The 13,805-nt window shown below is 37.5% G+C and overlaps 1 protein-coding gene across 4 annotated transcripts in view; it reads right to left on the bottom strand.

Annotated features, from left to right (window-relative positions):
• The window catches only part of DNAJC13 (DnaJ heat shock protein family (Hsp40) member C13), a 51,267-nt gene that overhangs the window by 19,180 nt on the left and 18,282 nt on the right, over positions 1–13,805 (bottom strand). For 3 of the 4 annotated variants that reach the window (XR_001553157.2, XM_015854049.2, XM_015854048.2), the window contains exons 16-33: positions 13,713–13,769; positions 12,274–12,395; positions 11,062–11,137; positions 10,034–10,129; positions 9,730–9,873; positions 8,494–8,508; positions 7,794–7,876; positions 6,518–6,671; positions 4,355–4,458; positions 4,121–4,280; positions 3,441–3,503; positions 3,023–3,124; positions 2,768–2,872; positions 1,933–2,135; positions 1,379–1,463; positions 1,017–1,171; positions 412–457; positions 26–180 (exon numbers count right to left, since the gene is read on the bottom strand). Coding sequence is in view for 3 of the 4 variants with exons in the window: in XM_015854049.2 (XP_015709535.1) it covers positions 26–180; positions 412–457; positions 1,017–1,171; positions 1,379–1,463; positions 1,933–2,135; positions 2,768–2,872; positions 3,023–3,124; positions 3,441–3,503; positions 4,121–4,280; positions 4,355–4,458; positions 6,518–6,671; positions 7,794–7,876; positions 8,494–8,508; positions 9,730–9,873; positions 10,034–10,129; positions 11,062–11,137; positions 12,274–12,395; positions 13,713–13,769 (1,925 nt within the window). In the remaining variant the exon portion in view is untranslated. The remainder of the gene's footprint in view (positions 1–25; positions 181–411; positions 458–1,016; positions 1,172–1,378; positions 1,464–1,932; positions 2,136–2,767; positions 2,873–3,022; positions 3,125–3,440; positions 3,504–4,120; positions 4,281–4,354; positions 4,459–6,517; positions 6,672–7,793; positions 7,877–8,493; positions 8,509–9,729; positions 9,874–10,033; positions 10,130–11,061; positions 11,138–12,273; positions 12,396–13,712; positions 13,770–13,805) is intronic. The other variant, XM_015854050.2, reaches the window with a different exon arrangement.

The raw sequence follows: 13,805 nt of genomic DNA, 5'->3' as shown, positions 1-13,805 counted from the left end.
GACAGGAAAAAAAAGGGAAAGTTACCTCATTTCATTGCTCCAAATTGCTTCTGGAGTGTCAAATTCCCCAAGGAATATCTCTGAAAATTTTTCTGGCTCATAATTTTCCAGGTAACACACCATTGCTTCAGGAAGAACATGTCCAAGTATACTTCTTTGAACTATATCTTGACTCTTAGTCTATAAAAAGAAAAAACAAAAAACAACCAAAAAAAATGACACCATCATCCCAAATTTAATCTGAATTCAGCCTTCCTAACCAACTCCAGATCCGCAAGACCCTCCTCACCTCCCTTACAGATCTTTAATTCTTAGGAACTGAGAAGAAAAGCATGAAGTACTGTTGAAGCAACCACAGGTCGCTTGCAAAAGCATTTGGAAACAGGGAATTAGTTTTTATAATTTACTCACTTCTTCAGACTTGAAGGCTTGCTTTGTATGTGCATATTTCAAAAACCTACAAAAACAAACAGTATTTTCTGTTTTAATTGATACTTAAAACACTTTTGAAAGATAAGCAGAGCAATATAACCCAGCTGGCCAGTCTCACATAAGCACTTCGAAATAAAAGAGTAACAATAATCATTGAACGAATCTGAACAAAACCCATGAAAACCCCTCTGCAAATCATGCAAACCCCTCTACATATTTCTATGTTTAAGTGCTATCTTATGTTTATCACTTCAGTTTGAAGGTCTTTCCCCCCAAAAGCTTTTTCTTCCAAATGAAAAAACCCAACAACTGAAAACAGAAGCTGATAGAGACAGCCTTTCCCTACAGACTCCTTCCTGCATCACTTCATAGATGAAACAAGACAACACTTCCCTCCTTGGCAGGGTCATAACCAATTCATGCTGTTAGCAGCTGACTTGACCGTGTGGAAATGATTATTGTAGAAGAGAGTGTTTGCCTGCAGTCTCACATTGGTTCTAACAAAACATTCCCAGGAGTGTTTAGAGTAGTAGCCATTTCAAGTACAAATGGTTGAGAGGCATTTTAAGTTATTTTTGACTCACCTTGCAATAGGAAGTACATTGGATCCCGTGTACATCATGATAAAGAAGAATACTCCACTCAAATAGAAACGAGGTAACTGAGGGTTATCTTGCATGACATGAAATAACAATATAGCAACTTTTTCCACCAGTATAGGATCAAAAGTCAGCAGCAGCTAAAACCGAAGAATACAAGCATTTACATCAGCTGCTCAAGTAACTCAAATTACCTATCCAAAATTCCAGTTTTAACCAACTCAGTATCAGGACAAACAATTAAAACTTCAAAATTTAATTTAAGGAATACATCATATAGAAACTAACAAGCTCAAAAGTCAGGCTTTTACTTATTTCCACACATTTTTGGACAGTAGATTACTTACCTGAGTGATATGAGGAAGGCAAGTACTATCTGACAGGAGTCTCTTCACTCTAGGCAAAGGCCTTATAATAGCGTTGTCTTGATCCCTAAAAAAATAAATTGGTAATGCATTTAAGCAGACATGTCTTTCCTCCTGCAAGAATGAACAACTTTATGAAGCCATATATATGTCAAGCTACTGAGATTAGATTGAGTGCCATTCTAAGTTTGTTTTTTTTTTTTTTAAATTCAGGCATTGTAAGCATGGTTTAAAACTATACATTAAAGACACTTTATTTCCAAATTAAATGAGAGCCTGTTGGTCAAAACAAGATTAAGTTGCTGTGCATTAGGAACATACAAAGCCTGTGCATAGATTCCTGCAGTTCCTGTATTAGTGCTGCTTCATTTACAAACTATTTAACTACAGGACTAATTATTAATACTAAAAGGATCTTTAACTCTGTTCATTAATATACCTACTTGGGTTCTAAGAAAAGCCTGAAGACAGAAGCTGCATTTATACATCCACAAGAAAAAGCTAACCACTAATTTCTGCAGAAAATTAGTGTTTACCTGCTGGGAAAATATCCACACATTGTGATGAGCATATTGAGTATCAGCGTAGCAAGGTCAGTCTCATTCAACACCGCCTGGCCACTGGCAAGCAAGCACCACTTCAGCTGAGGAATAACTTGTAATGGTCGCCAGCCATCCATACCTTGAGCCCAGCAACGTGTTTTTGAAGTCAGCTTCCCACTATCCCATAGTTCCTGCATCTATTGCAAGATAAGAGATTATTTAGTTGATTCACGCATTCAGAATGGCAGACTCCACCACAGTTCAATGAATTCTAACAGAACCAGTCAGTAAACATGAAGGAAATGTAGTTAATATCAAGGAAATTAGTTACCACAAAATCAAGGCACAAAGGGACAGACAGTATTGCCGAAGGCATTTAAAGCTTTCATTTGCTATTGGGAAGAGTGAATGAGTTGTTAAGTGTGACTGCTATTGTAACAAAACCAATCAAGGCTTTTCTGGAGAATTTAGACATAGGAAGTTCACTGTATTTTTTGAATTCAACCATGTTCCTCATTCTCTTTCCACTCACCCAAACAGACAGGAAAGAGACCTACAACTTTTAGGCTAGAAGAGCTGAATCATTTGCAGCACTGTGAAGAGAGTTCCAACTGCAAAAAACTAAGATTTGTCCCTTAAGATAAACTTTAAATTTATGTAAAAGAAGCAGTAAGCTACAGACAACTGCTGTTGTATCGGTACCTGTTTTAAAACTAGGTCTTTGGTCCCACATTCTCTACACCCTTAGCAGACCTGGTTCTTGGCACAACGTCCCATCATCCAGATGGAAATTTCTTCCATCACACTTGAGTTAGAAGCAGATAAGTACCTCTTGAAAGCTGTAAGGACCACTCCTTTCTTTGTCAGCATTGCCATAGTACCATTCTTTCTCACTCTCCCTCTTCATATCAGGCGCTGCCTCAATCACATTGCTCTAGAAATCGATAAGATTAGCTTCAGTGCAACTACCACATTTCTACAGGAAGTTTTACAAAAATACCAATTTATTATTATTATTATTATTTAAGAACGGTCCTTTTAGCAAAGCAATGTATGAAAAATAAGAAACAAAGGCTGCATATACCTGCAGAGGTACTGTAGCTCTGCTTGTGTGAAGATGTGCTAGAGTGAGCAGATCCACAAGGATTCTAATTCCATTGGAATCCATAAGGTCCTTCACATTTTTCTGTTAATAGATGAACTGAGTTAACAACACCATCTTCTAGATAAGAGTTGTTACAAGTATTGCACAGTTTTATCCAAGAATCTATTGTGAGAAAAGTTAAACCATTAGCTCCAATGCCCAGGATGGTGTGATCTAAACATTACCTTCAGTTTTCTCACCAATAAATAATAATGACCATAACCCAGAATACATTGCTTTAAAGTCTGCTTTTAGATCTGATTTTTTTTTTTCTTGAAGTTAAAACTGAATGGCTACTTGAGACCATTCTATACAGCTGAAAGACCCACGAAATGTTAAGTGTACAGGTGTACCTTACCTTATTGAGGATTAACTTGTTGAGAAACAGTATCAGTCTATCCCGCTCAAGCCTATCAGTGCACTATTGCAGCAGAAGAGAACAAATTAGTGTTTGACAGCATATGAGAAGTTGCCTTCAAGAATCAATACAGTTGCCATACCCATTTACCTTTTTCCTACCCCAAATAATACTACAGATTATTAAACACATTATTTACACACAGCATTATGATACTGAAATTGAAAAGTCTTGTTCCTTTCTACCATAGCCTTTTTTATTCTATCAAGAATCAAGGTAAAACAAGAAATTGATTCAGTTTCACTTAAAACAGCCATATCTAAAACCCACACTGATGTGAGCAAAGAACCCCCTTCTTCAGATTACATGGAAATGTACTTTTACAAGTTATAGGTCTTGTCAAGCGCAATTCAGCAGACACACTGAACAGCTAAAGTGGCTACCATTAAAATACAATCCGTAGCATGTGTCCCTTTAAGATTACCATTTAATTAATTCTGAGGTTGTTGCCACTATTCTTAAACTCAGCATTTCCAAATATGACCTGGAATGAGGTCATCCTCTCAGAAGCTTTGTTTCTTGTGCTTGCTTCAAATTTCACAGCAAGTTGAAGAATCTCAACATATGCTGGACTAACTATTTATTAACTATCGTTTCACACTGCTTTATATAATTCTTACCCGTTCTAACATCCCAACAATATATTTAGTATCTGAAAACGGTCCTATTTCTTCATGACATCTTCCATAAACAATGGCCAATGCTTGCAGACACAGGCATTTCATATTTACTTTTGGGGTAAGCAAGAAGCGATGGTAGAGCTCATTGAAGAACTCATATCTATGAAAGAGAAGAGAGCTTAGAAAAGAAAACAGAGAACTTGAGAGTAAGATAAGATTATAGTAATAACTCACGATTTTTTGATTGCTCCACTCTCTTCAGTTTCATCTTCTTCCAGTAGCAATCTCAAATAATAATCCCCTATTTTTATTTCCTCAGAAAGGCACTCATATTTTACCTATAACATAAAACACATTACTTAGTGGAGCAATAAAATAATGCTCACTGTTAAGTTTTTGCTTGCATACACATTACTGCATTTCCTATAACCTGAGGTATCCTTTGCAAATTTGTGGTTTAAGAAGTATACATCTAAAAATAAAAAGCCTAATTAAGCTCAAAGCTACAGTTGCTTCCCCGAACAAATGAAGTATCTGATGTTACTGAAAACCTGGCTCCCAGTCTTTAACTAATTGCATCTAACATAAGTATTTTTAGCAACTTAGATAACATGATATATTCAATGAGTCAAGCTTTAATAAGCAGTTACTGCACTGCGAGATATTTTACTCAATGTTACTACAAGTATGAAACACCAGCATCACTTAATTACTAGCAATACTTGATATTTTACCAGGTAATTAAAGTCTAGATGCATCAGTATACAGAGAAGCTGAAGTAAAATTGCACAATGAGAACCATCATCAACTTCAGAACAACTATATTACAACATCTTCATCATATGCCTTGCTGTTTAATAGTTTTAAGCATTTAGCAAGCATCTAACTGAGAGGTAACTAACACACCACAAGTCACTCACTGCAGTTGTTCCTGTCTACCATTTGCAGACAACTTTTTGTGCCCTTGTAACAGTGATCTACAGATTTAGTGGTAGAACACAATATGAGGAGGTCCCACTAACAAGCAACCTTCCAGAGCAACTTCAAACCACAACCCCCATCGCAAAGCGACATGTTCCACAGCTGACAGAGAAGCCTCTATCACCACTACATGAAATAGTTAAGAGCATGGTCTGACAAAGTCTTGATTTAAACAGCAAGCATCAGAGAGCAGCTGTTTAAAGACTAGATTGCAGGATCACCCATCAAGTTGGTCTCAAAATATCCTGGGTGGTAGCTGCAAGAATGCTAAGTGATACATTCCAGTAGCACAAGCCATAGAAGGAACACAAAGTGCATACGGGAAGTCTGTTTTAAAGCTTCAAATTAGAGCTTTTGACTCTGTCCCAGTTAGCACCTCCACAAGTGCACAGACTGGAGATGAGATAGCAGATACTGCTGTACCTGGGAGTCCCGCTTCAACCTGTTACTAAAGGAAGCAGTATAAACCCAAATTTAGCTACTCAGTCTGTAGTGGTGTGATGGGGATAATTACAGTACCTAAAGTAGTTCCTCCTCCACTTTGATGACTACTCTAACAAATCTGACACTCATATGACATCTGAGAATTTCTCAAAAGCAACAGTTCACTCATTTCACTAGTACAGCCCTGCTCAAATGTTAACATGAAATTGTACTGTGACAACACTGGCACTGACAGTATTTATGAATACTTTATAGCTGAATTCAAGTGTGACTGTGTTTTGCTCTAGTATTACATGTTACATGTACAGATCTGTACAGACCAAAATAGTACTTACACAAAAGCAGAGCATGGGAAATATTTAGTAGCATGTTACTGGAAAACATCTCACAAGTTGTTTGGAAAAAGCTAAATTAGGACTATACCAATGCCTTAACAGGACCCTGCAATGCTGTTTTGACTTCCAAGTACTGTTATTCCTAGTATGTGAAAAATCTTCAATCTATACTCCACAGAGCAACATGGTTTTAACTACATAACCACTTCATGGTTTGACTGATCAGTACTTAATTGCCCTGGGAGCACAGAGATATGGTGGAAATAAAGCCTAGAAACTTGCAAGCAAGAAGTGACTCACAGAACTACCCAAAACAAGTCTCTTAAACACTCAAAAACAAGTATGGACAGGTACAGCAACAGCATCATACCAACTTGCCTTTGTTCCTCTTATGCAATATAATTTATCTTTCAAGTGTCATCTGTCACTTAGCAAGACTGAAACCTCCTCAGCCTGACAACAGCAGATACTACCCATCCATAGCCTCAAGCCCTGGTAGTTTATTCTATAACCCCAGAAGAACTTCAGCTTGCAGTCAGGGACTTTCAACACAACATGCACTCAGGCAGCTAGAAACAAAGTGACATTTTAATTAGCCATACTTTACATATGCAAGTTCTCCAACAGAGTCATTTACCTCAAACTCCTGATGGTTCCACGAGATAACACTAGCACTACCAAGTTCTCTGTCAATATTAAATGCTCTCATTTCAGACTCAAGAGTATCTCTCAGTTCTTCCCGTGTTTTGAAGTTCCAAATCAAGTTTGATCTAGCATGATCCTGAAGAAATCTAGGAAAGAAGTTACAAAGTTTATAAGTCCTCAAGCATCATCTGAAAGGCAGACAAAACAGCTAGCAAGCTAAAGAAGGCTTGCATCACCAAATCTTAATTAGAAGGCAATGAGTAGCAGTCTTCAGTTTGTTAGAAGAATTACAGTAATTTGCTCTTATACTGTTTTCATTGTCACAAGCATCTAAAGCACACCTATTTTCTCTCTTTCAGCTCAGTTACCTGCAACTTGCAAGTAGCTGATTAACTGGGTATTTGCAAGCTATTCACAGTATGTCAGGAAGGGCCAGAAATGAACAACCACCCAAGACAGCAAAAAAGCACACAGCCTGTGTACATTTTGAACAAGAATAGTAGTTTATGCAGGAGAAAAAGCTGATGTCTCAGATGTCACAAGACAGTCAGAAGATGCTGTTCAGCAACAGTTAAACAGTGCTTGGATCTACAGACTGGCTGAGAGCAGTACTTGAATACACAAGGATTAGGAGCACGTGAATCCTCCTTTTATGGAGCATTTATATAGAGACAAACCACATAATGTGATGTTTTGAAACATTAAGCACCAAACACTTAAATCTACTGAACAGTCAAGCATTACTAATCCATTTCAGAACACTCCCAGTCGAAGAAAAGTGGTGCTCACTTTTTTTTCAGATGAAGGTCCCTCCCTTTTGAACTTCGATAGTTGTAAGAACTCATAAATAAGCAAGCTACATTTAGAACCTGTGGTACTATTTAAAGCCCAATACACAAACGTTTTCTCCCCAACAGCTTTTAAGCTTGTTTTTATTCCAGTTCAAGTTAGTAGGTATCAATGAGCGTAAAAGCTGACGCATCAACATACTACAATACCAGTACTCTGTAATGTTACTTCGCCTTAGCCTTCAGCATCACAGGGACATGCACCTGTAGCTAGTTGATCCCTTTTTGATTCATGGATTAATAAAGGATGTAGCTTGATAATATTAGAGAAGCTTTCAGAATCCCTTTCCCCTTACTTATCTTACAATTTCAAAAGTTTCTATTATAAAGCAGGCACTCCATTTCAAGGCAGGCAACAACTGGAAGCAATCCACAGGGACTCAGATATTAAAAATATCCAGCCAGATTTCAGTGTTTTACCTGTAATAGAAGAGATCCCAGTTTGCTTCTATTTTTATTCTTTGACGTCGTTTCCTTAAAATCACTGGCTTTTGAATAATATTCTGCAAAAAAGCCAAATTTAAGAAATTACAGTAACAGAGAATCCACATTTTCCCTTTAAAATAAATAAACTGGGGTTTTACTCCTTCTGAAGTTGTACTTTTAAGTTAAGCCTCATTAATAAGCTCTTTTCAGTATGCAGCAGTAACAGACTTTAACAAGTGTTATTTTACACTATGTTAAATCATGCTAGAGAAGCTTTCAGCTGTTTCAGAAGTCAGTCGTTTAAAAGCAAGTTCGCACTCACTAGGAAAAGCTTAGTTCCCACCACCAAAGCAGTCTCAGTGCTAGCAAGATTACCAGGATAAGTCGGTATGCTTAATATACTGTATTTCACAAACCAACCATGCAAGACAACAGTACCGTTAATGCTGAGCTAAACAGGCAAGCAGAGCTTTGAAGACTGCTTCAAAACAATCCACAAGACCAGCAGTTCCAAAGCTGAACTACTAAGTTCTTGAAAGAAAATAATCAAGTCACATAAATATGTCTCACCACCTGACTTAGCCGCTGAAAGGTTCCCTAGTTTGCTCAAGCATTAAACCAGTGCTATGTACTACATGCAAACAAGAGTCTGAGCAACATAATTCACACACATGGCTGAGATACACAGACTCACCATATTATTCCTGTCCTGATTTTAATGGCAAGTTGGAAGAAAAGAAAAAAGGAACATTTAAGAAGTCACAATCATTGAACTAATTCAAGGTGGTAATATCAAACTCACTACTACCCTTTCAAAGCTATTGTTGCATATATGTGAAATTCAACAGCTCAGAACCCTGGACTGAAAAGCAATCAATCACTTAAGCTCAGTATACAGACAAGGTGCTTAAAGATGCCTGCTGAGACTAATACTGCAAAACATCCTGAAGTGCAATTCATCTTTATGTTGCCATTTTCCACTTTTTTATGCTTCGCTTCGATCCTAGTTCAATATTACTCTGCAAAGTATCAAAATCCTGCACCTCAAACATCAAGCTTTAGCAACCTTTTACAAAGCCCCATGTTCAAGCTTAGCGTTGCAACAGATTAAGTATGAAGACTGGTGTGATCAATACCTCATATTCCACTGCTCTTTCCATCCTTCCTTCTAAGTAAGGAAGGGATAAACAGATTGCTTCTATTTCCAGAATACACAAAAACAAGTTTAGTCATGAGACTAAACAAAGTTAAAGGAAACACCTCATTATTCAGTCTGTCATACAGAACACAAAAATAGAATTATGAGAAAAAGAAGACCTCCTATAGTCTTACTGTCTCAGATCAAAATAAACCACATATCACAACAAGGTTAAACTTAGTTTTAAACATAATCTTTTGGAATTTAAGTACTGAAATACTTGACTTGCTGTGCAGCTTAGTCAACCTTCAGTGAAGGTCAGTTGATGAAGAATTTGTATTGCTGGAATGCGATACAAGATAGCATTAAGCTTCAAGTAGGTTCTACCACATACAAAGAACATCATTTCAGATGTAAACAGCTGTTTGACTAAGTTTGGAAGAAGTTATGATCTTCTTGCTACGTTTCAAAGCATTTCCTATTCTACTGTATAATTAAAATGGAAGAGATGCACATAAGCTGCACTGTTGTTTGGTAAGACGTGCTAAAACAAGTTAAAGCTTGGCCCATATCCCAAGCACATTTGTTGACTACATTCTTCCTAGAACCCATTTCTAACAAAAGATGAAGGCCAGTAAGAGTCAGAATTTAGTAAACAGAAACAGGAGAAAGAAGTTCATCATATAGTCACACTTTTATTAATGGATGTTGTCCTATCATTTCATGGAGATAGTGATGTTCCTCTCTATGCTTAGTAAAGTTGCTGTAACAGAGAGCTTTAAGTATTTTTACCTCTTTTTGAGCTATTCCCATTCTATCTCGCCAGTGCATCAAGACTAAATCCACTTTCTCTTTGGCGAATTTTTCAACTTCTTTTGCAGCTTTTCCAGCGAGTCTCTGCCACTCCGGCACTTTATTAAACTTGCCATATTGATCCTGTAGAATAGATACTATTAGTTATTTGCAACTGCAGGTTTATTAACATGCTAGATGCAAATCAGTGCAATATTTATGTTTCTGCATTAAAAAAAAAATAAAAATCACGAGGACTACACATCTAGAGAATGGAGAAGGTAAGACAGGTGCATTTACTTACAGTTGCAATTTTTAAGTTATCTCTAACATGCATCCTATCAGCATCTTTTTCAGGAACAGGATCAGTACTATCAAGGTATGCCAGCAAACCTGGTGGCTGAAAACATTTAAAACCAGTGTGAACACAGCTGCAACTGAAGGAGCAGAAAAACATGACAGTAGGCAACAAGATGTTTACTTTAAATTAGAAAACTTCAAAACAGGATGAATATTCTATCTAAAGCAACTATGTAAAGCTGCAGCAGCTTTTGGCTTGTAATAGTGAAATGCTACCATCCTCAGCAGACATGTAATTAAGTTCAGGTACAAAGGAGCTCTTCTGCCTATATCCCATTTCTTAAGAGAGAACTTGCTGAAGCTACAGACTGCAGAAAAAGAAGAGGTGATCCTACAGTAGTACTGAGGTAGATGAACACTGAAAAGGACCCATGGCATGATGGCACATCCTCTCATATGGACACACGACATTAGAGACAACATTCTCATCTGACTAGGCTTTCTTTGCCAAAGATAAAAATTAAAAATACCAGTTATTTTAAGTGTCATTTCTCCAGATTTAATAATTCCTCACAACACTACTTGATAAACTAGTTTCACTGAAGCAACTTAAGTACTTCTCTGAAAAGCTGAAGAGTGGAACAACACAGGAAGTATCAGCCAATATGTAAATATAGCAGTTATAAACAACTAAAGCTAGAAAGGCCTGAAAGCATAAGCAGGACTTGCTTTAACCCTTACAAGCATGAAGCACTAGGGACTCTTGCTCAAGGTGATGCTGACAAGAAAGTGAGACACAATTGTATTGAACATTATTTTTTTAAAGAGTGGCTGGAGAGTTACGTACTAAGAAACTCAGGTGGTTTGTACAAGCCATCAATATCCTTCAAATTGATACCAGACTGTTGGTCTTCCTGGCTGCAAATCCCTCCCCCGATGAAAAAGCAGATGTTTTAACTATAGCATATCCCAAATTTCCTAATACTGCAGCAGATTTTACTCTTACCCTGTCTATATCCCATTTTTACTCACCAAAATACGTTTCAGCAGGTTCATAGCAGTTTTGTTCTCGGCTGTCCAGAGGCCAACCAAATGTCTACTTAGCTGCCTGAAAAAAGTCATTGAGAGAAAAAAAGAAAAAAGCAAATTAGTATTTTATACAACTTTGTAAACTACAAAAATCTACACCCTTGCCATGCTGGTGAAATGAAGATGAGCAAAAAGTTTGTGGTCTTGTGTGTAAGAGCACAAAGCCATATATTGTTCCAATTCAAGTATATGCTCAGCATGCTTTAATGTGTTGGCTTTAAGAAATTCTAGTGAAGTTAGTGGAACAGTAGCAGCACATGCTTCTTTTTACCTAGACCTAAAAGAACACTTGAGCAATAGAGCAGAAACTAAACATCTAATTTAGAAGTGTAAGTTTATCCAGTTGATCTTAATTTACAATTAGATTTAAGTTCTTAGCTGTTCTACGTGAAGTCCTTAACACCAGTTATTGGCTAGGATAGCCTCTTCTGGGAGCCTGCCTTCTATGCCAACTAACACCTTCTGCAAGTGTTTGTTGACAATGGTTCTAACGTGTTAAACTAAAGCATCACTTAAAAGCAAGTTGTAAGTAACTCCAAACAGAACTCATAATAGTGGAGGGTTCCTTGCTAGCTCTCTTCTGAAAGACAGAGCAGCAACAAGTTTCACTGGTTACTGCACTGCTTCAGCAAGGTGTATACCTTCAATAATCTTACATTAGGAGCGATGATTCAGTTGATTCCCCCATTCTGATCAGCATGCCCTCAGGCCTGCTCTTAGAGCTCACATGTTCTACTCGCTGCTGAATTTAGGGAACAATTTCTGCATGAGGAGACTTCTCTTAGACAAATGGTTGATAACCAACTGCATACAAGATGCCTGAGGTATGCATACTAGGATTTATGCAGTTGTCTAATAAAGCTGAGCCTTTTTGCAAGTCCAAAATATTCTACTTGCTTTTTCTTTCTCTGAATATTTTCAGGAAAAGCAAAACAAAACTTGAGCCTTTCATGAGCAACCTGAGTCCCATTTTGGCAAAGAAACAAAATCATTTTGGCTGCAGTCTCAGTTCAAGTTTGCTCCACTTAAACATTCCATGTGCTGAAGAAAATATCATTCTAAAGGACTGAAAGAACTCTTTCCTGAGCTCCCAATGTATCCTAGGCCAGCACTTAAGACTTTTTAAACATGATATATCAAGTGAGACTGACATACCTATTAGTAAGCATCCTCTGATCTGTGCTTATTGTAAACATAGCAGTGTGCAAGTGACGAGGTAAGGCACCTTCACTGAGGGCAAGATCTTGCATTTTGGTAGCAATCTCTTTGTCTCCTTCCTTTGGAAACAGGGCAAGATGATTACTAGAGAAAGAATCTTAGTTAAGCTGTTTTTATCTTAGTCTACAGTTCCAAGACCTTCCTGACCATCAGCTACATCAACTAGTATCTAGAAATCAGTATCTACATTACAGGGTGCTTTAACTGCAAGTTTTCAACAGCAAATGATCAGAGTTGTAGTAAAGTCAAGGACTAGATGACTGGTAGTTCTATCTATGAGGACAGTAACTGGATAAGATGTGCAAGACAGATCCTGTGATTGATCAGGAGATTAGTTACACATTTATAATTACCATCTCCACACTACACTTCCAAGTCAGAATTAAAAAAAAGACAACCACAAGTAATTGTTTATTGCTTGAATTTGGCCAGTAGGAACTATTTCTAATAACAGCTTGGGTTTTTTGTTTTAGACAAGTACATAGATAAAAGCCACTCATCCAAAATATGTTGGCTGCAATGAATAACTGAAAACAAAACTTTTGGTCCATTTTTACTTGGCCATGTCCCTTTTAAGTTCAAGCAATAAGAAGCATTGAAATAGTATAACAACATTTAACTAACACTATCTCGTGTATCAGTGGAAACTTGCAGATCTCTATTTCAAGTGTTCATTCACTTCCATTCCAAGAAACAACTAGATGCAATTCAGATGCATAAGCTGTTGTGACACAATGAGGCTCTAACTTAAGACCTGAGTACTGAGAGTCAGTTAGCAAGGTCACAATACAACAACCATGAGCACCCCTCCAGAACTATGGACTTTGCCCATGCATCATGATATAGCTCTGGCATGGAAGCTATCCAAGTCAAATCCTTCATTAAAGCAAGAAGAAAAAAAAACACAGGCTGACGTAACTAGCTTCTCTGGAACACTGCTGCCTGCAAATTCCAGTTTCCCATTCCATCTGGCCATTTATTAAAAAATAAATAAATAAAAATCCCCCAAACATGGCTGTTTCTCTCTAAGATACCCTCTTAAACATGCAGGACAAGTCTAGTGGTTCTGAGGTATGTGATTGAGCTACATACAATACTAACAGCCAAACCTCGACTGCAGTATGAAAACATGCAAGGCGCTACCTAGTGGCCCACCCTGCATGCCTTCTAAACCCTCAAGTGCAAAATAAAGCAAGTTGCTATATCAAAACACCCAGGATTAAGGTAAGCATTCTGTTCTTCAACCTCCCCCTCAAAAAGTGAGGAAGCTAATGTAACAAATATCAGGTATTGTTGAGACAATATTGAGACTGCATTTCTGAAACAGGCAATGCATATTTAGCACACTATTCCAAGTAACACTGCTGAACTCTCACCTCTATTATTGCCTTCATCACCAAACCTGCTCCTTTCACAATTGCCATGGAAGGATGCTACAACAGAAAGTTGAAAAACAATTACTTCTGTTC

The sequence above is a fragment of the Coturnix japonica genome, chromosome 2, assembly GCF_001577835.2.
Source record: "Coturnix japonica isolate 7356 chromosome 2, Coturnix japonica 2.1, whole genome shotgun sequence".
Taxonomy (NCBI): domain Eukaryota; kingdom Metazoa; phylum Chordata; class Aves; order Galliformes; family Phasianidae; genus Coturnix; species Coturnix japonica.
Note: the sequence above shows the minus strand (reverse complement) of the source record. Positions and strands in the feature narration are given on the sequence as shown.